Genomic DNA, 21,081 nt, shown 5'->3' with positions numbered 1-21,081 from the left:
TGTCCACACGGCTCTGCACAAAGCCTCATGAGGCCTGAGTGAGGCCCACGTCCCACCTCCTCCCTCATGGGTCCTCTGTGGCCTCTGGAAACCCAAACGTAACCTCCGCTCCCCTCCTGACCTGGAGAAAACCATCATCTGCGACGCTGCCCCACGAGGAGCATCCGAACCCGGACCTTCTCCTGCAGAGCGCGGAGCTCCCACAGGAGCACAGAACGCGCAGAGCTGGCATGGCGCCTCCCGGTGCGGCAGCCCCTGGCATGGAGGCACGGACCCCCCCCCCCCCCCCCCCCACTTACCTGAAGACACAGCTTTGCCATGAACAGAGGGGCAATCACCGGAGATGGTTTGAGCCATTTCTCAAATTCAAACACCCTCCTACCCTCCCCAGTGAATGAGTCATGTGGGTCCCATTTAACACAAAATGGAGCAAGTTGGCAACACCGCCCCTCAATCAGACTGCACGTCCGCAGCCCTGTGAAATGCCATCCACACATGGTTCCCGATTTGGAAAATATCAGGAAGGCAGCGCCCTGGGCTCGTGCTTCAGACCGTGCCATGGCCGGCTGGCTGCCTGGCCTGCTCCCACACCACGGGCTGCCTGCACACCGGTAATGGGAGCCCGTGGTATTCCCCCGGTAAGGCTCAACCTCACCTGAGGTTTCTCCTCAAGTTTAGCTTTGAAAAGCACTTAATCAGAAGATGCATTCTGGACTGAATAGTTCGTTGGTGCTCTGAGCTTTCTGGGGCTTTGCTCTCATTTGTGAAAAACCCCAAATAAGCCCTGTCTTTCCTGCGAGCATGCCCATCCGCTCCGCAGAGCTTCTATCCGCTGGGAGCTCACCGCTGTCCAGAAGGAAAGCCATGTTTCTCTCTCAGGTTACTGTCAGCCTGGGTGCCTCCCCTGCAGTCTGTGTTCCCTCCCGGCAGACCTGGGGCCAGAGAACAAATCCAGGCCTCAACTAAATACAAGGCCAGATGTGCATCTAATGTGACTGTCCTTCACCTCACTTTCTGGTGAAAATCTGGCCACAGTCACATATCTGCAGTGAAAGAGACACCTTCCATTCTGTTAACCCAATCCAGGCACACTAAGGACACGGCTGCAGGGAGCACCGAGCACAGGACAGAGCTGCTAGCGAGGCCCTCCTGAGCCCCTGCTGCCACCCAGAGGGGCAGTGAAGTCCTCTGATTCCAACACCCTCTCCCCTCCCCAGTGAATGAGTCACACGTCCTGACCACCCACTGTGAGTCAGACCCAGGGCTGTGGTGTGTCAGTAAGGAAGGATGGCAGCTGAGTGCTCAGAGCTCACATCCTGGGAGTATCGAGGTTGGGTGTGTGTGGATGTGCAGATGAAAATGACCATGGCAGGCTGATGCCAACAGACCCCACGGCCCTGTGGCCGGTAAGGAGAGACTCTGGAAGAACATCCCATTGGTGGCAGCAGCATGTGCTCAGTCTTCAAAGCAAAACTGAGTTTATAGTTAGAGAACAGAGAGGAGGCGAGTGTGGTGCAAGGGGCTGGGTGTCTTAGATGCCCTGGGAGGCTAGTGTGAAGGCCTCTGGGCTATGTCAGGGGGTTTGGGTTTCGTTGTTAGTTCAGGGGAGGAGGGATAGATTAATGAAGGAAAAGCTGGGCTGCATCAGAAGCCGACTTGCTGCCAGCAAGTTTGGTCTGTCTCCCGGGGTGGGGATGGTGTGTGTGTCTGAGTGAGAGAGAGACAGTGAAGGTTAGTGGGGATGGGATGAAAGCAGAGAGCAGGGGGCGAGGATGGTGTGTGAGTGTGTGTGTGTGTGTGTGTGTGTGTGTGTTTGTGTGTGAAGGTTAGTGGAAATGGGATGAAAGCAGAGAGCCTGTCAGGAAACAGCTGAGTTCAAGGAGGTATCTGAGAAGGGTTAGAGCTGGGGACTACTAGTGACCAAGCAGAGGGACAGTGAACTTAGAAGGCATTTGGCCCCAAGTCAACAGGCACTGCTCACAGAGGGCACCAGGGGCAGAGCAGGAGGAGGAGGAGTTCTCATTAACCCGGGCAGCGCCCTCTGACCCTGCCCCCAGGTCCCACCTTGAGCGACTGGCTGGAAAGGGTTGGCGTACTGAGGCGAATATTTCCAATGCCAGCTGTTGTCACTGGGCTGATATTTTGAATCAAGATTTTTATATTTCTGAATATCAAATCAGAACTGACTAGGAAGAAAAAAAAATGGGCTTAATTTTGAAAACGCCATAGAAGTCCTTGGCCTCACACTAGCCTGGGCCATAAGCCTTTTCAAAATTAAACCTTACCCACTTCCCTAGAATGAATGGCTTCCTTACAGCGACAGGCCAGGGAGATGGAGGGATGCTCTGGTTTTTGTAAATGGAATGGGGAAAAACCCAGTGCACCCGTCTTTCACCGGATCCTTTCAACATGAAGTTACTTATAAAGTGAGCTGGAAACATTTGCTTGGAAGAGCAAATGAATAACAGACAGCACTTAGGCGCTTTAATGATGAAAAGAATTCCTGTGGCTTAAAACTGACCAATCGATCCATTTTAAAGCAAAATTATTTACAGTTCACGCGCCTGCCAAGACCGGAGGCCCTCCATGGACAGCAGGACCGGGCGCTGCGGGCCCGGGGCAGCCTCATGGGCGGTGGCGGCAGAAGATGCTCCTCCTCTCGGCTCTCTCTTTGGTCATTTGTGGGCCAAAGGCAAATGGTTCTTCCAAAAAGGCAGGCAAGAGGAGTTAACGGAGAAGAAAGGGAGTTAACGACTGGCCATGGAGATGAATTCTGATTCACAGTTAGGGCTCCTAAGGGGCGAGGGTCCGAGTGGCTGTGGGAAGTGAGAGGGCGAGGAGCGTGTCTGTGTCTGAGTCACCCCGGTCCTTCCCCCCGAGGCTCCTCTCCCTGCAGCTGCGGGGGCTCTGCCGGCTTTAGCACTGCCCTGGTTGAAGGATCGGCAGTATCGGGGTCCTGTGACCCCAGGAGTTTCAGAAAGAGGCAGGACACATAAAACTGATGGTCTTGCTCAGTGGATAGAGCATCGGTCTGCAGACTGAAAGGTCCCAGGTTCGATTCTGGTGAAGGGCATGTACCTTTATTGCGGGCACATCTCCAGTGGGGGGTGTGCAGGAGGCAGCTGATCAATGTTTCTCTCATTGATGTTTCTAACTATCTATCCCTCTCTCTTCCTCTCTGTAAAAAAATCAGTAAAATATATTTAAAAAACAAACAAATGACAACAACAACAACAACAAAACAACTGATGGTCTGGGTCCCTCACTGTGTATCTTCTCTGAGACCTCTCCCTCTCATCTTTTTTTTAAATAGAGAGGGAGGGAGAGGAATAGTTAGAAACATCGATGAGCCAGGGATGTGCCCACAACCAAGGCCCATGCCCTTGATTGGAATCGAACCTGGGACCCTTCAGTCCACAGGCCAATGCTCTATCTACTGAGCCAAAAGAATCAGGGTGCTCACATCTCTTAATGACTAGTGGTCAGCGTGTCCTCAGGGTCCCATCCAGGGGACAGGAATGGCAGACCACGGAACAAAAACCGGTCAGCGGTGCTGCCTTCTGTCCTGGGCGTTTGGAGGAGACTCCTCGGCCCATCACTCAGTGTCCCCTTGGGGAGGCCGTGTGTGAGGAGTGATTAGTACCTGGGAGCACTGTGCCCCCTGCAGCCTGCTTCCGCCTGACCCAGGACATAGGGGGTGGGGTTTCCTATGTCGCCCAGGCTGCTAGGCAACCCGGAGGTGCTCCTCAGCTCCATCGTGGCACCCAGCTCAACAGAGCCTGCTTTTATGGTGTTGTCCTACTGCTGCACAGATTATGTAATGTAAAGCGGACTGGTTCGCACTGAGTGTGTACTGGCTTGCCGTGGTTAGCTCTGGAGAGTGTATGTTCCTCAGACGGTACGCCCCCCGAGGAGGATGCAGAGCTGCCTGCTGGGGGTCTCTCCTGGCTGCATGAGGCAGGAGCGTCTTTGGGTGCAGTCCTGGGGTACCAGGCCCTGGTCTGACATGGAAGACACCCAGCTAACTCTCACTGCTGGAACAGGCACATTACACAGTTCTGGTGATTTGTGACAGCGAGTCTGCCTTTTGAAAGTAGCAATCAATAAACTGGGTGCTTGTGAGCTCCAAAAGACAGGCGCCACGACATCTTCCTTATCACAGCGTGCCCAGGGCCGCACAAACCGGCTCTCAGGCCTCCACCCAGACAAATGGGCGATGGGCTAATGAAAGGGCAAATGTACCGGTGGATAAATGGGTAGATGGCGGGTGGACAGATGAACAAATGATCAGATGGACCCACGAAGGAAGGGAGAAACAGAAGCACAGCGAGAAATGAACAAGCGAGAAAACCTAAATGGACATTAACTTAAAATTCAGGATTTGGCAGGATATGTAGAGTTTTAAATTCGAAATCCTTGTGTGTGATCTAGACCAACTGTCCCAGTTGAATGTGTTTCCAGTCAGGGCGACCACACTGGGCTGGAACCAGTTTCCCAGAGCGGTCTAAAACCTGACCGCAAGCAGGTCTTATTTTTGTTCCTGGCACTCGGCAGAAACATTTCTGATGTTATGGACGTCCCGGCATTCAATCAATGAGATTCCGTCAAGATGCTGCCACTGTCTCCAGCGCACAGATGAACCATAAAGTTAGCATTTAAGCTCACGGGTGGCATTGCTGATTAGGAGTAAGCTATGGAGACCATCCAGGATGGGAAACAGGACCAGAAAGATAAGTCCCTCCATCCTCATAAAAACCCAACCACTCAATTATTGAGAACATTATTGTTTTTAAAAAGGCAGGAGGGCAAGGAGAAGCGGTCAGTCACATGAACAAGCCAACCATGCCAGGAACTTTTAAGAAAAGAGGACTGGGTTAAGACAGGCCATGGCAGGGCTGATGGGAAATCCAAGCGTACCACAACCCAGCGTCTCACCCCACAGCTGCCTCCCCAGCCCTGCCTGCCACAGGGGACTGGCTTTCCGAACACGGCAGGCAGCACCCCAGGGGTGCCCTCCAACCTCACCAGGAAAACCCCACAATCACCTGTCTCTGGCAAGACAGCCTGAAATTCAAACCGGGAGAGGGAAACAGCTTTCCGCCCACCTGTGCAGAGCACCCGCCGATGACGTGTTCGTGCCGCACCACTGGCGGCAGCAGACCCCGGCGATGGCCCCCCGACCCTGAACAGCAGCTGCCAGGGTGCCAGCACGCTGTGAGAACCACAGCCCCGTCGGGGCACAGGCATCGGGGGGGACAAGCCCCACGCGGGGGCTCGCTCCCCTCTAACCAGCCGCACTCGGTCTCCTGGCTTGTGTAATTAAGAGCCGGCAGACTGTGGGCAAAGCAGTTAAGAGCTCTTTCTTCCTGGGAATGCAGCCTGAGTAATTGGCCTGCTGCTTGCTAATGACACAGCTTCTGCAAAAATAAACTGTCGCAGGGAAGTCTTTCAACTGCCTCGGTGCATGCAGGCTCCAGAGCTGCCCGGTGCCCTCCATGCAGCAGGGAATTCCAAAGCCCTTGGGGGAGCAGAGACCCGCGAGGGAGCCTCTTGCACGGTGAAGTCTGCACTCCGCCCCCGGTCCTGCTGCCTGGGCAGAACCGATGCGCCTCCCCCGGGGAGCTCCCTGTCAGGACTTCACTCCGTGTGGGTGTGAAAAAGTCCACCGTGCAGCATGGCTCCGGTGGGGGAGAAGAGGACGGCTCCGCTGACTCAAGCTCGGGTGACACCTCTTCCAGATTTGCTTCCGTTCTGCTGCAGACTGCACAGGTTTCTGACTACGACCCAGGAATGAGGAGACACATATGCATGCGTATGTGTACACATGTGTACACACATGCACACACACACACACACACACACACACGCTGGCTCTGGCATCTTGGCGGGCACTTTTGTGCCTGGACATTAACACAAACTGACAAGGGAAGCAGCCCTGAAGTCACAGGTGCCCAGCTTCACGGGACAAAGCCATTGCAATCACATCAATTATTGCAATCACATCAATTATCAATCATCCCTAGGTCATCCTCGGGAGCATCTCCCAGGATTTGGAGCAGTTGGAAGTGGGGCTTTGAGATGCAGAAAGCCCCTCTCTCAGCTCCTCAGCGAGCTCCTGCCTCCTGCCGCCAGGCTGCAGGCGGCGGCGGGAGGAATCCAGCTGCAGCGCCAGGTGCTGCGAAGTTTTAAGGTTCTCCGGTCCCAGGTGCCAGAGAGCTGTAAGGTGTCCCTCCCCCAGATGTCCTAAGCCCCATGGAAATGGCTCCTCGGGATCCCATCGGCAATGGATTGGGGAGCCTCTCGGATCAATTTCACAGGCGTGCGGTCCGGATTCGGACTTCGTTCCTAGCATGCTAATTTGTTGTCTGTCGGCCTCCCAGGGGCAGAGGCTCATACCACCAATCACAACACTACCGCCTCCAGCTATTCCTAACTCGTCCACCAGGTAATGCATCTTCAGGGAAACCAGACTGGAAAGGACAGCAGCACATTGATTTTTTTTTTTTTTCCTTAAGAATCCCATACCTGCAGCATAATGCTGCGAAAGCCAGCAAAACAACAAAGGACGTCTCCACAGCAAGGAAATGTCTGTCCTCCGTGCTGGGGCCGGGAACATCCTTCCCTGTGAGCACGGGCGTGCAGACAGGGCAGGGTGGCTCTTCCTTAAACCCACAGGCTTTTTAATTTGGTAAATCATTCATCACTGGTGCCTAGGAAAGCCCCGGGGAGAGCGTGCCCACGTGAACAGCTGCGAACACCAGTTGAGAGCAGGCTAACGGGGAAGCAGGTGGAGCCTCCTTTTTTAATTCTCCTCCCCAAAAGAAACAATAGCATTTGTCTCGAGTTAAAACATCTAAGGAAAAGTCACCCGTCTGAAAGAGGGCTGGGATGCATTCGTATAGAGGAAAAAATCCCAGCCCTGCTTCCTTCGCCCGGCTCCCGCTGCCAGCCCACAAATCACCAGGCAGTTAAGAGACAAACCCCCGTACCTTCTATACCACACAGATCCCCAGAACTTCCGATGGGGAGCCGGGCTCCGGTCCCCCCTCCACTCCACAGCACATTTAGTGAAGTCAGACAGCGTCCCCTCCCACCACCACCCCCCGCCCCCCAAATAAGCTCAGAGTAACGGGCAAGTCCTTACCGACTTGGGGCTCTTCTTGGGAACTGGCAGCCCTGGAAAAAAAAAATCAACAGGGAGGGGAGGGGGGAGAAATCATTAGCACATAAACGTTACCTTTTCCTTAAAGAACAACCCCCGGGCGCTTCATGGCAACCCAGCCATCTGCAGAGTTATGTCAGATTTCTCCCCGGCACCGGAGTTACCAGGCTGTTCATATCGAATCAAAGCGGAGGGAGGAGGCAGCAGCGGCAGATCTATCTGCATTAGCTATGCTGACTTGTACTGCAGCAGCCTGGAGGCTGGGAAAAGAAATCCACAGACCTCCGCGGCCTGGGAAATGGAGCACTTGGACAGAATCTGAAATGCTCTTCTGGATTAAGACGGACTTAACTTACAATTAAGTCCCGGATATTTCCCGTCCCGGATATTTCCCTTCTACCCGATCCACTTGTCAATTTAAGCGGGCCAATCAGGACAGAGGATGGGGTATAGATTGAATTTCACTGGAGTACATGGTTAAAATTTAATTTTTTCTTTTTTCTTTTTGGAGGGGTGTTTTTTCTTCCTTTCTCTCTCTCTCTCTCTCTCTCTTTCTTTCTTTCTTTCTTTCTTTCTTTTTTTTTTGCCTCTGTCTGTCAGGAGAGGAATGCCTTCTTTATTTGGATGAGCAGAACACCAAAACAAAGACAGATGCTCTGCCAGCACAGAAAACAAATGCAAGTTGGTCTGGGACCCCTGGACACACCCCTCCATGTGTCAGTCACCCCAGCAAACCCCTACTCAGCCTGCTGGGAGGGACTCAGCGGGGAGGGAGGTCACTGGGGAATGAGAGAAGGTTCACAGAGCTGAGGGAGAGCGAGCCATGGAGAAAGAGGAAGGCAGAGGAACCAAGAAGACACAGTCAATGGGCCTGCTGTCTCTTCCCGCCCAGCCCAGTCCTTGGTGGGGGTGAGACAGCTGGGAGGAAGGCACCTTCATCTCCCCACCTCTAGGCAAGTCAGAGGGGGTGGAGGGCGCATGTGCTCCAGGAGAGCACAGAAAGGGCTGGAAAGAAAGAGTGAAGCAAGCATCTAACAGTGTTTCCAAGGTAATCATTTCTGCAAGTAGCCCTCTCTCTTTAAAAAAAAAAAATTTTTTTTTCTGGTTTCAGCAAGGGGTAGAAGGCAAAATGCAGATTCTGTCTGCATTAGACACCAAAGGCACACTGGGTTCTGGTGATTCTGCCTGGGAAATGCCAGCATTTTAGAGACAAGGATGCCCACGTAGTATTCCCGTGGAAGTGACTCGTCAACCCACGCGCCGTACCAGGCTCGGTGCCAGTGACCAGGGCCGTGGAAGGGGTGAGACTCCGGGAGCACCGGACTGCCCCCTGCAGTCAGGGCTGAGAGGACCCCGTCCTCAGCCCCGAGGCGCTCCGTGGCAGAGCTCATCACATCACCAAAACGGGGTCACCGTGGTGGGGAGAGTGGCTCTCAGACTCCAGGGTGCTGAGGAGCCGCGGGCCACTTGTTAAAAATGCAAGTCCCAGGCCCTGCCTGGCAGGGGCCTAGGAATCTGCATATGAACAAATATTCCAGGAGATTCTGCTGCAGGGGTCTGAGGACCACATCTAAGGAACTACACTGCGAAGAGTGCTACTGTTCTGGCCAGGGAGAATCAGAGGACACTCTCAGGGAGCTGCGTTAGAGCCCCAGAGCCTCAGCTTCTCAGTCTATGAATGGAGAGAAGGCTCGCCTCACAAGACGGCCACACTCAAGACGGCCATGGACCAGAGGTTTCAAAGCCTTGTGCTCGCTAAGGGGCGGCCCTCAAATGTCCTCCCCTTTCCTCTTCCTTTGCTCCTTGACACATTCAGGAAGGAAGTGGTTCTGCTTATCTTACTTGAACAAGGCAAAATCACTTGCCTAGCTTGTAAAGTAGAAAGAATGTTCCAGGGGAAATATTTTACCTAGGGATGCGAATAACGTTGGGCGATTTAGATATGTCATTATTCTTGAAAATAATCACTAGGTGCTTTTATTTGCTCATGAATATGATCCCCTTAATGAATTTTATCAAGTTATATTAGTGTGGGTCACTGTGTAGACTTCAAAATGACCTGATGTTACTTGTCAAAGTTAAGATTTTCCCCTGATTCAGGCTAACCCTCTCAGTGGACTGGAATGAACGGGTTTCACCAGTTAACTAGACTTGGCCTTCCCCAGGGTCCCCATGACCCCACAAAACATGTATAAGACCTCTTCGGCTGGGTCAGAGGAGCCGGGCACAGGGCCTCAGCCCTCACTCTGCCACCGTTCATGACGACAGCCACCGTAATGTCCTGCCTCTAGATCTGCACACATAGACAAAGGCATGTCCATCTCCCTCACAGAGAAACTGCCGGTCAGCGATCTGCAGCAGGTGCTCACGGCCGGTACAAAGGACCCGGGAGCCGTGGGCCAGCCAACCGTAATGCAGTAAGCGAGGTCAGAAGACACGCACCATCTCTGAGGGCAACACCACGGATGGTTTCCAAAACGTGACGTGGAGGGAGGGCAGCTGGCTGCAGCTGGCGGGGGCCTGAGGCAGGGGTTGGGGGAGCAGCAGGGCAGTGCTGACCACATCCACACACAGGCACAGGCACAGGGTCGCCGTCCATGACCCCCCCCTCCCCCCCCCCCAGCGTGCTGCACTAGTAGTGGGGACACTTCTGTGGGACAAGGAAGGGCAGGGTTCCGGGGACTAGTTGAGGCAGAATGTAGCCTTAATCAGAATTCTTTATCTGGAACACCACATTCACATCTTGCTGAGACAATGACACGTTAATTTAAAAATAACCATTAATTAATGGCCCTTCCATTAACTGCATGAAACCAACCAGTCTGAAGCCTAGAGGGGTGATGCTGAGGGTCTGTCTCCTGTGAGGCAGTCAGTCCAGGGAGTTCAGGGAACGGACCAGCGAACCTCTAGGGAACATTCAGTTTATGGAACAGACCAGGGAACAGATCAGGAATAGACCAGGGAACAGACCAGGAACAGACCAGGGGACAGTCAGTCCAGGGCACAGCTTAGGGAACATCCAGGAACATCACTCCAATGGCCCAGCTCCACTGACACCAGTTGTATTTTACAATAACAACAAACTTATTTAATTTAAAGAGGCATTTGCTCCTGTTTGCTAGCTAGTTGTTGAAAACCTTCATTTTAACAGAGCCACACCTTTAACAGGAGCACAAATCAGCACTTAAAAAGCGAAAAATAAAGGGATTCTACTTAACAGCTTTAAAACAACAGCAGCAGCAGCAACAACAATGATTTGTTTTAGGTCCATATATCATTAAATCTTAAAATCTATTGAATGCTGGAGCAAAGCTCCTGACACAAGGTACCATTCCTTTTAGCCCAAACTATTCAGATGGCCTGAAACAGTGGGAGACCTAGTGGAAAACTCAAAACGGTTACCGTTCAGCAGAGTCCTCTGAGACCGGGACATCTCAGCACATGGCTCTGATCGGGCTGGAGGGACTGCAGGCCGCCAGCCTGGCTGGACAGGCGCAGCACAGCCCACCGGGCACAAGCGGTGGTTCCTAAGGACAGAGGCGCACTTCCGTTCCCAGTGCGAAGCGTGGGCTGTGTGAACCGTATTCCATAGGAGGGTGTGAGGAGGAAAGGCCCTTGTTTTAATGGGCGCCTCTGCTCCCTGGGGAGAGGGGTGGGGGTGCTGAGAGCAGGCAGAAGAAAGGGCTCCTGGATGGCACCATCTGCAGCAGCTCTGAGAGCCTGGAAGGTGGCAAATGCGGCTTCAAAGGGATCCCAGGAAACTTTCCCCGGGAAGGGGGCCTTCACAGCGTGAGTCTCAGTGAGAAAAGCCTGGGAGCGGAGGTCCCCGTGAAAAAGGCGTCCCTTTGGCGGAACAAATGGCACACTCTCTGCCAGTGATGGGATCTGACCAATTAACACGAGGAGGAGGAAATCTCGTTCCTTTTAAATGTCAAGGCCATAAACTATGCTATTGAACATGCGCTCCTATAACTAAATGGCAAATGTTATTCTTGGGTGAGGTTTTAGAATGGCAGTAACACAATTTATATATTAAAAAAAAGTAAAAATATAACAGACTATATATGTTTTTTGGAAGCAAAGCCTAGAAGGTTAAACACCAAAACAGCAAGTTGATTCTTGGACTCATGGCATCAGGGATGGCTTCATTGCCTGTTTCAGTGTTTTCTACAACATGAAAAGCTGCTCAGAGGCACACAATTTTGCGTATCATTTCACACAGTCTCTGAAACCCTGACCAGCCTTGGGAAGCCCTCAGGTTAAGTCGTCCCTGTCCAAACACATCGCCATGGCGTTCGATGCGATTCCTAGGGTGAGATTCACACCACCTAAGTGTGTGCCTCCAGTAAGGGCAGTGTAAGTAAGACACTGGAACTGCAAGTGGGAGGGACAGTGAGGAGGACCGAGCAGAAAGTAAGTTTCATTCTTTGCTTCTCTTTCTTCTTTCCTGGGAAGATCTAAAGGGCACATCTAAAAAAATTTCTGAGGAGAGAAATTGCATTAAAGAATATACCAGAGCTCGGTGTGGCTCAGCGATTGAGAGTCAACCTAGGAACCAGGAGGTCACAGCTGGTCAGGGCACATGCCTGGGTTGAGGGCTTGATCCCCAGTAGGACTGATGATGTTTTTCTCTCATCTCATCGATGTTTCTATCCATCTCTCTCCCTTCCTTTCTCAAAAAATCAATAAAAACATATTTTTTAAAAAGAATACACCAGAACACTAATACTCATCAGCAGAAATGCTACTGCAGGAAGACATAATGAGCCTTCTAGGTAATGCTTTTACTGGAAAGGAGGGGTAGTCTGATGACAGAGCAAAATACTGAGAATTCAGTGAGAGAGATGTAGAGGGGGTGCAGGAAAACAGAGTGAGAAAATCTGTGATTTCCCAGAAATGCAGAATTGATGGCTACTTGACTACAAACCAGTGGCTCTCACCAATGAATATTAATGACCGGTAACCCTTCTAAGAAAGCCATCCGCACTGTCCTCTGCCAACTAGTTTTCTGTTTTGTTTGTTTCATACATAATAGATAAACCATGAAATGAATGCAAGCTGCCCCGACCTTACCATCAAATGCTAAGGACAGTCCAGAAAACCGAAAAAGGCAGGCACCATCAGTCCTAACTTTTCCCACCGAGGGCAAGAAGGACAATGGGGAAAATTCACTCCCTATGTAAGCAAACTGTGCTAAGCGCCTTCCGTGTGCCAGGAGTCGGCATGAAGTGAAGCAATGGACGGGACCTACGGGAGCCGGCCTTCACAGGGCTCACTCACCTTCTGTGGGGACACAGGGCACAATCAACGCAGCCAATGCTCCCCGGTGGTAATGCGTGAGGCAATGAAGGGGCAGGGAACAGGCTAAGGCGGAGGCAGAGCTACCCGGCACCCAGTGTGCAAGCACATCTTTCCGGAAGAGACACATCTGAGCTAAGACCTGAATCCTGAGAAGGCACCAACCCCAAGACTATCATCCACTCAGATGTACTGAGTCTGCCATGGGCCGAGTGAAGCATCACCAAGAGAAAGGGAGCCGGACCCAGCCCTGGCCCGGACACCTTCAGAGTCTCCCCTCTTAAAGGAGAAAGAAGGGAAGTCCATTATGACTCAGTGCGGTCAGTGTTCAGTGCCACAGGAGGAAGCACTTTGCTCCTGTGGCAGGGTGAGGGGAAGCTGATCCGGCGTGAAGAAGGGTCGGAGAGAGGAGCTGGGCCCGGAGCGAGGGCCAGCACTGAGTCATGGCCGGGATGGCAGCCACGGGCGGTGATGGATGCCTGATTGCGTAATGGTGATGATGCTTTTCCAGCTTATTTTATTATTATTTTTTTTAATTAAAAAATTAATTAAAGCTAAATCCGAGTGCCAGCATGAGCTCAAGGCCAAGTTTAAACGCAAGTTCATTTTCACTGACAGACCTTACAAACGTTAACACAAAATTGAATTCAGAAAACCAAATGAAAAAAATGGCTCTAGCTTAAAAAAAAAAATAAATAAATAAATAAAAAAAATTATATATATATATATATATATATATATATATATATATATATTTTTTTTTTTTTTTTCCTTCTTTTTTTCTTTTTTTTTTCCTCCTTCCTCTGGCCAAAGATCATCATCAACCCGGTGGCACAATTTTTCAATGTAAATATGATACCAGCTGCCAAGAGCAGAAGAAGCACCAGACCCAATGTCTCCAAAAAGATGGAAATATCCTTTCCTGTGGGGACTTCGTAATGGTCATTATGATATATCACGGCCACCATGACTCAGAGAGATGGCCGGGCTTCAGATGCCTGGAATAAGTAGCTCCCAGAGCTGTGTCAGTTGGCATTTTGTTGAGAAGATTAAGAATATAGTGGTGCAGCTTTACAGCTACGGAGAGGTCTGCTTCAATTACGCGGCACCGACAGCCTCATAAATACATCCCGGAGAGCAGTAAATGCCCGGCAAAGCTGCTGATTGCTAATGGTTTACAGAGCCTCTCACCTCAAAGTCATACGCCTTGAACTGGCACAGGTGAGGAGAGACCCGGAGCCATTACCACTCGGGGCTGCTCAGACTCTCTGTGAGATGGATGGACTGTCATCATGCTATTCTCGAGAGATAAATGGCATAAAGGGGAAAGGTGTCATTGGAATAACACACAGTCATATGGTTGTTGACTCTCAAAAACATGCAAGGTAAACTGTGAAGGGCTGAAAACTTGGCTTCTCTAGCATTTCTTTAGGGAAAAAAAAAAAGTCTTCAAAAGCAAGGGCTGAGCACAGAAATAATTAGCTAGAACTGGGAGCGCTGACACACACGCACATGCTTCGCAACTGCTGTTTGAGTTAAGTGTTAGTATCATCCCTATTTAACAGATGAGAACATTGAACATTGAGGCACGGATGGTTACACAGCATGGCCAGGATCGCCTGGTCAGGTGAGCAGTTAAGAGGAGACTTGGTCTAAAAGCCAGACCTGGGCTTTTAAACAATGAGCCGTACAATCTCCTTCAAAGGTGCTTAATCTGCTTTGGACCATAACCCTCTAAGAGGGAATTAATACAATGGTGTTTGTACAGGTCAAATGTATTCCTAGAAAACTTTTAGGCTCATAGATTACATGCACATCACCTGTGATTGAACCCATAATGGTGACGTGAATCTAGGAAGTTTCCTTTCACAGAGAGCATGGGAATCTATGCAGTCAGGCAAGTTCCTCTATGTCGCCGATACTTTACTCTGAGCCACAGCCCCAAATCATTGACTGTTCGAGGCTACACACGCTCAGATACAACAAGACGGGCCTCTCTTTTGGGGGCAATGAAGCAAGACTTTAAAGCCACAGAACTGGCAGGTTGGCTGGTCGCCGGTCTGTGTGAAATACTTTCAGAAGTGGGCAAGAACTGCATCTATTATAGCCTGTAAATGTATTCTGACACTCCGTGATAACAGGGTTATTCTAAAAACGAGGAGAGGGACAAGATGGAGCGACAGGAGTGAGGGGTGGCATCTTCTCTCTGGACGGGGAAGGAAGAGAACTGTCAACTGGAAAAGACCACTCATTTGTCAAGATATACCCACAGGAGGCCGATCTTCCTCTCCAGGGAAGGTTCGCCCCAAGATCTACTTTTTCGTGCGGAGTCAGGCCAGCTTCCCAGTGGCTCCAGGAAAGGTCTCTAGGTCTGTGTGGGCTGAAATCATTCACCACGAGGCCGTGAGGGCGCAGAGTCTCACCTCTGTGCAGAAATGCTTCACTTCTGAGAAAGACTCCCAGCTGCCAGATGGACAGCGTGCCTTTCCCTCCATCTATCTCTACTATTGTATAAATGGGAGTTGCTTTTCTTGTGCAGGTGCTTGCGGTTGGCCCTGCTATCCATTCCCCTTTCCCACAGTTCACTGAGGTCTCCCTGGGCAAGGAAGCATGACCTGCAGCCTGGAGGGTCCCAGGCAGTTCCTCTAAAGTGGAGAGTTTAACTCGAGCTGCCTGGTTGTGGGCAGGTTGGGGAGGTGAAGAGGAAACAGCTCAACACAGATTGCTGAAAGAAACACCCCTAAGTATTCCTTTCTGGGGTTCGTAAAACAGGGAGCCGTGTGAGCCCCTATTTTAAGGTCACTGGCCCCAAAGGAAAACCCGTCACTGAAATTGAGGCTGAGATGTTTCTAGGTTAAGAAAAAACACCGTTCAGGATCCTTTACGGCAGGATCACTGCCTCTAGGCTGGTTCTCATCCTGCCTGCTTATTTTTGGCAATGTAAGTTAGGCACGGGGCCAAGCACAAGTACTCCAACGCTAATCCTCTTAGGACCCCAAAGCCGGAAGTAGAAGCCCTTCTCCAGGCTTCTTCATCTCTCATAGCGAAGATCTCCCAAACGTATGGTGAATCCACCCACTTTGTCCGTCTCCACTGCCACCGACTCTCCTTCCTCAGTGAGCTCAGAGCCTGAAACTGTTCTCTGCCCTATCCTCACCCCCTCAGTGCATTATCCACAGGGAGGCCAGAGCCAGCCTTCATAGCACAAATCAGATCAGATGGCCCCCCGTTGACAAGTCCCTGCAGCTTCTGAGCACCATCTCGGTGAACCACAACCTCTTTTCCCACCCCACAAAGCCGCCTTGATCTGACCCTGCCACCTCTGTAATCTCATGCCCCACTCCTCTCTCCTTGCCCGTGTGCTCCAGCCTGCCTGGCACCCTCCACTTCCGGGCCAAGGCCCTTCATTCCCCCGGACACTTCCACTGGCTGTGCCCTCTGCCTGGACACTGTGCCTGCAGGTTGGTGAGTGAGTAGCGTCTCTTCAAATGTCTCTGCAGAGAAAACATCTAGGGATCCAGGAACCAGCAGATCTAGGGACGCTGCTCTGCACTCTTTATTCACACAGCCTGGTTTTTCAGTTTTCACAGAGGATGACCCTCTAAAATCACTGTTTATATTGTTGATTGTTATCATTTACTTGTTTATTGTCTCTTTCAGGGATCTAGTCTCTCATTCTAGACTAGTCCCCAGGCCTGGAACAGTATCCAGTCCCCAGTTCAGCAGCGCATTTTGAGTAAACGTGTGAACGTGCTGAGCTTAAGCAGTAAACAGCTGCTGCCACTGCTCTTGGCTCCCGACCCCGCTGCCCCTGGATGCACTGTGAGCTGCCGGCCTGGCTCCATCCGCCGGCCCACCGCGGAGAGAAGGCCCGCTGTGCCACCTTGTGTTCTAAATTCCCGTCACAGCCAGGCTCCTGTCAGGGGAAGGAAGGCTCCCAGAGAAGCCCAGCCCACAGCTCCAGCCCCAGCAAGTGGGTATGCTCCCTGGGGGTCGACACTGCTCCAGTGAAAGGCACCTCCTTGTCTTTCCTTAGAAAAGCACTTTTATGGCCAAACAGAGCTAAAGGCTCCTAAGAATGTTTCAGATCCTGTCCTCCCGGCCCGGAGACAGACACTCTGGAGCAGTCTGAACAACCGCTTCGGCATAACCATCGCCTTCCTGGTACAATGCACGGCCCCAAAGCAGGAGGGGCGTTTTCCTATTCTCTCCATCACGGCGTCTGTTACTTAGCCATTTCAATGAACTTTACCACCAAACTGCTTCACTGCGACCGAGGCCAGCCCTGGCACCATACAAGCCTGTACTCCAACCGCTCCCATTTGGGAAAGCACACTGGCCTTAGAACACCGTGGCTGCGGCTGGCGAAGGCCAGGCGACCGCCATGGGAGCCCGCAGCACCCGTGGTCCAGTGTCTGCCCTTCAGACCCAAAGAGCCATTCACTGAAGACTCGGGTTTTCTCTGAGCGAAGGACAGTGATGAGAGACAGCAAATGGCTTCAAACACCGCTGGCTGAAAAAGTACCCGCCCGGCCTACGTGGTGACGTGCGCCACAGAGGGGCCAGCTCTCCCGATGGTCAGTTCCTAATGAATGGCTTCCCCACAGCCCTGGGAAGTACGGAGCCGTGCTCTGCCCACTGTTAGACCTCAGGTCTCACCCAGGCAATACGCATTCTGCCGACTGGATTTGCTTCGAGACAGAATATCACCTCCCCCACCCCCCCACCCCCGACCACCCACCCAGCGCACACACTGTCCCGCTCAGGGTGAATCTCAATTAAAAGGAACTTTTATAGGTCAAGTACATTTGAGGTGCAGGGGGAACTCAGAGCGGCAAGGCTGTTGAATGACATTTTTTATCCGAGAACAAGATGGATCACAGGCTCTGGAAGGAGCCCTCTCATAACAGAAATTCACACTGGCACTGAAATGCGTGCTCCCTCCAGAGGCAGGACAGAGAGGAGAGGCTCGGCAGGTCTCTCACCACGGAGTCCTTCCACTTCCTCTCCTGGTTTGGGCTGTGCCCTGCTGCTTTTCCTAGGCAAATGAGGCTCTAAGCAAGCTTAGAGTCCAGGCACACGGGGACTCAATGAAAACAATACGCTGGAAATGTGTTTTTTAAAAAACTACCATAAAGTTTTGAGACTGCTTTGTATATGTAAGAAATCAGCCATGGGTACTTTGGGGTACCCGGTGCACAGTGACTATGCCCAGCTCACCCAGTTTTTCTCTTGCTTTGAAATTTTACACTCTCAGAACGAAGAAATCGTGGCCGAGTCTGGCCCATAAGGTCACATTATGGAACGGCAACACAGAGGAGAGGGATGAAATCTAGCCCTGGACCTGATCCCAAACTCAGCCTCCCCCTAAGTGACGAGGCCCAGGAAGATGGCCAGAGAAAGGGTGGGGGTCCCATTGTTTCCCACCCCCCCCCGCCTAGATCCCACCCCCACTCACATGTACTCCCACTCCTCCCCCTCCCCCCTGCTTCCACCACCTCCTAGATTTCAGGTTTCACAGATCAGAACATTTTTGTAAAAACAGATGTAAGCAACTGGCCACAATCTACCAATTCATTATTTTGCAACCTAGGAAACTTAAAAAAAGGGAGGGGGGCAAATATCAACCCCCTTTCCATGAGGATGAGCCTGTTTTAGGAGAAAAAGGACAGGAAGGGTATCGCCTACACAGGAGCCTCTTCACCCCGGAAAAACCCCACTCCCCCAAAGTCCTAATCTGCTCTGATTTCCCCATTTCACTGTTTACCGTAAGCCATGTCATCACAGACCTAAGGAACACATTTCCAGGACCTGCTCCCTCTTGCCTCCCCCTGTCTTTCCAGAGGCCAGACACTGACACTGTATCAGCAGGAGCCCGAGGATTCTGCTCCGCCTTCCTCTGAGCCTCATCCACTCAGCAGGACACAGCCTCCCTCAGGACGGGCTCCCTGCAGTGCCAGGAAGGAAGCACACCCACGTTTCAGAGGCCAGCACACAGGCTTGGGCACTGCCACAGTGACCCGGCCTGCACTGCTCACCAGCGGCTGAGAGTAGGTCGGAGGGGGATGGCGACAAGTGGCCGAGTGCTGCTTCCACCACTGGGCAGGGCAGAGAAGAAACGGGGAAATTCTCACATGCATTTTCTTCCATCCAAGTTCTACAAACAATAATCTACAAACTGACTCCATTTGCACCTACAAAAAACAGAACATAGCATCTTCTTTTCTTTTTTTTCTTTTTTTAAAGATATATTTTATTTATTTTTTACAGAGAGGAAGGGAGAGGGACAGAGAGCTAGAAACACCGATGAGAGAGAGAAACATGGACCAGCTGCCTCCTGCACACCCCCTACTGGGGATGTGCCCACAACCAATGTACATGCCCCTGACCAGTATCGAACCTGGGACCTTTCAGTTCGCAGACCGATGTTCTATCCACTGAGCCAAACCGGTTTTGGCAGCTTCTTCTTCTTCTTTTAAGAATTGTATTGATTTTGAAAGAGAGAGGAAGGGAGAAGTAAGAAACAGTGAAACATCCACTGGCTGTCTCGTCCCGCACTGGGGACCGACCCTGCAACCCTTTGGTGGTGCCTGGGGTGATGTCCAATCAACTGAGCCACACCGGCCACGGCTAGAACAAAGCGTTTTCAATAAGCAAAGAAGATGGGTGTCAAAGGGGTTAGAGCAGCGGTTCCCAATCAGGATCGAAGCTGCCCTTCGGGGGACCTCTGCCTCTTCGGAAGCCACTGGAGGAGGAGGAGAAGGAGGAGGAGGAGGACAGGGTGTCACTGGCATCTGGTGGGGAGAGGCCAGGAGGCTGCTAAACATCCCACATTGCCCAGATGCCCCCCCCCACCCCCCCATAACAGAGAACATTAGGCCACGATGTCACAGTGCCCCATCTGAGGCACTGATAAGAACAGCTGCCTCTTCCTCCTCCCATCACCAAAGTCAAGTGACAGTTGCTTTGCAGGGGCAAACCACACACACCGAGGCCCAGTAATTCATGGGCAGTGCTATGTCTTAATGTGATCATTTCCCACATTGGTAAGTGGTCTCTATGGCAAAAGTAGCCATGGAGAACATTTTGAAATTTAGAATCAACATAAATATCTCAAGAAGCACAGACCCAATTCCAACTATCTCCTAAAGATTATAAAACAATAACAAATGGATGAGTGTTTAAAATCTTTTTAAATACAGCTGTTGAGATGGGTACATCATGACAAGCCCCCGGACCACAGCAACTGCCAAAGTCAGTCTAATAAACAGCAGAGTGCTGAGTGAAGTGAGCTGAGAGCCAGCATCAGGGATGGAGGGATCCACCCATTCCTGTCTGATCCCTGGCCAGTCTCCTGGCCTCTAGGACTGCTCCTCGGATACCACACAAAAGGATCCTTCAAACGCCGTTGCCTCAGATGTTAAAATTACAAAATTAGCATATTGGAATTTTTCGTGGCAAAGGTAATATACCAGGTGAGACTTCTAGAAAAAATATTAAACACACACAAAAAATGTGGAGGGTGTGATCAGTCACACTGTGTTTTCACAGATGTTTATTTCACTTGCATGCGATTCACCTGTAAGGGGAGATGAACACAGTGCTGACGTTTGCTGAATGAAAGAATGGATAGTGTTTACTGTAAATGGTGAGGAAAAAAAGGTGAGAACATTAGAAACATAAAAAGAAACAAGAGTACGAGATAAACCCAGGTAACAAGTTGCACCAAAAAAAAAAAAAAAAAAAAAAAAAAAAAAAAAAAAAAAAAAAAAAAAAGGCACGTTGCATGTTGCCTCCTAAGGACCCAGCGCTATTTTCAGACCTTAAGATCCTACCAGCAAGATTTCTGAACCAAAAAGATTAAGTTCACAAATAGGGGACAGGGTTAATATCTGAGTTGGGGGAGTACAGGTGTGGCATAGGCTGGGGAACTTTTAAATCTGCAGGTGGCAGTGCAGACAGCTTCCATCTGAACCATGGCAAATACCTCACTCCGGCCCGCGGTACAGAATGCATGAGGCATGTGAGGGCAATGAGGGAAGGTGGGAAATGTTCAATGGAGTAAACTCTCTGCCTCGGCTAACAGTTATTAAAATGTTCAGAACTGAAAAACATTCCAAGAGGAGGCTGGTAAGATGCCTCGGAAGAAAGAGGAACTCGGCGAGTAAGGCACAGAGTATCAGAAAGGGAGGTCTGGCTGGTGCCGGGCAGACTTTTCACAGCAGAGACGCCATCGGAAGGAGGTGACAACTGCAAAATGAACTTCACATGGAACCGAGGTAAAGGCAGAAAAGAAACTCACAAAAAGGCCTAAAGATACCTTGTTTTGTCTGGTAAAAAAAAAAAAAAGTACAAATGAAACCAAAAGAGCCAGCTGCTGGAACGTGAGGTTGTGGTGAAAAGGAGCTCCTGGGGAGCGGTCCACGGCAGGTCCCCGTCTCTCCTGTGCGTCCACACCGCTGTCTGCAGTTACAAACTCTGGGATCGGACCCAGCGTCCTTAAGGTGCTGGAGCGAGGGGGTTTTATGTGTCATGTAATGAAAGATAGACCCAAAATACAGACATTTTGGGTGTCCAGCAAAAATGTATACTTTAATAGCTGACAACTCAATTTTGAAAAT

The 21,081-nt window shown here is 51.0% G+C and overlaps 1 protein-coding gene across 18 annotated transcripts in view; it reads right to left on the bottom strand.

Moving 5' to 3' along the window:
* Positions 1-21,081, bottom strand: part of MAGI1 (membrane associated guanylate kinase, WW and PDZ domain containing 1) — a 513,936-nt gene that overhangs the window by 31,895 nt on the left and 460,960 nt on the right. For all 18 annotated transcript variants that reach the window (XM_036430606.2, XM_036430608.2, XM_036430609.2 and 15 more), the window contains one exon: positions 7,145-7,176. In XM_036430606.2, coding sequence (XP_036286499.1) covers positions 7,145-7,176 — 32 coding nt within the window. The remainder of the gene's footprint in view (positions 1-7,144; positions 7,177-21,081) is intronic.

The sequence above is a fragment of the Pipistrellus kuhlii genome, unplaced genomic scaffold, assembly GCF_014108245.1.
Source record: "Pipistrellus kuhlii isolate mPipKuh1 unplaced genomic scaffold, mPipKuh1.p scaffold_m20_p_11, whole genome shotgun sequence".
Classification (NCBI taxonomy): domain Eukaryota; kingdom Metazoa; phylum Chordata; class Mammalia; order Chiroptera; family Vespertilionidae; genus Pipistrellus; species Pipistrellus kuhlii.
Note: the sequence above shows the minus strand (reverse complement) of the source record. Positions and strands in the feature narration are given on the sequence as shown.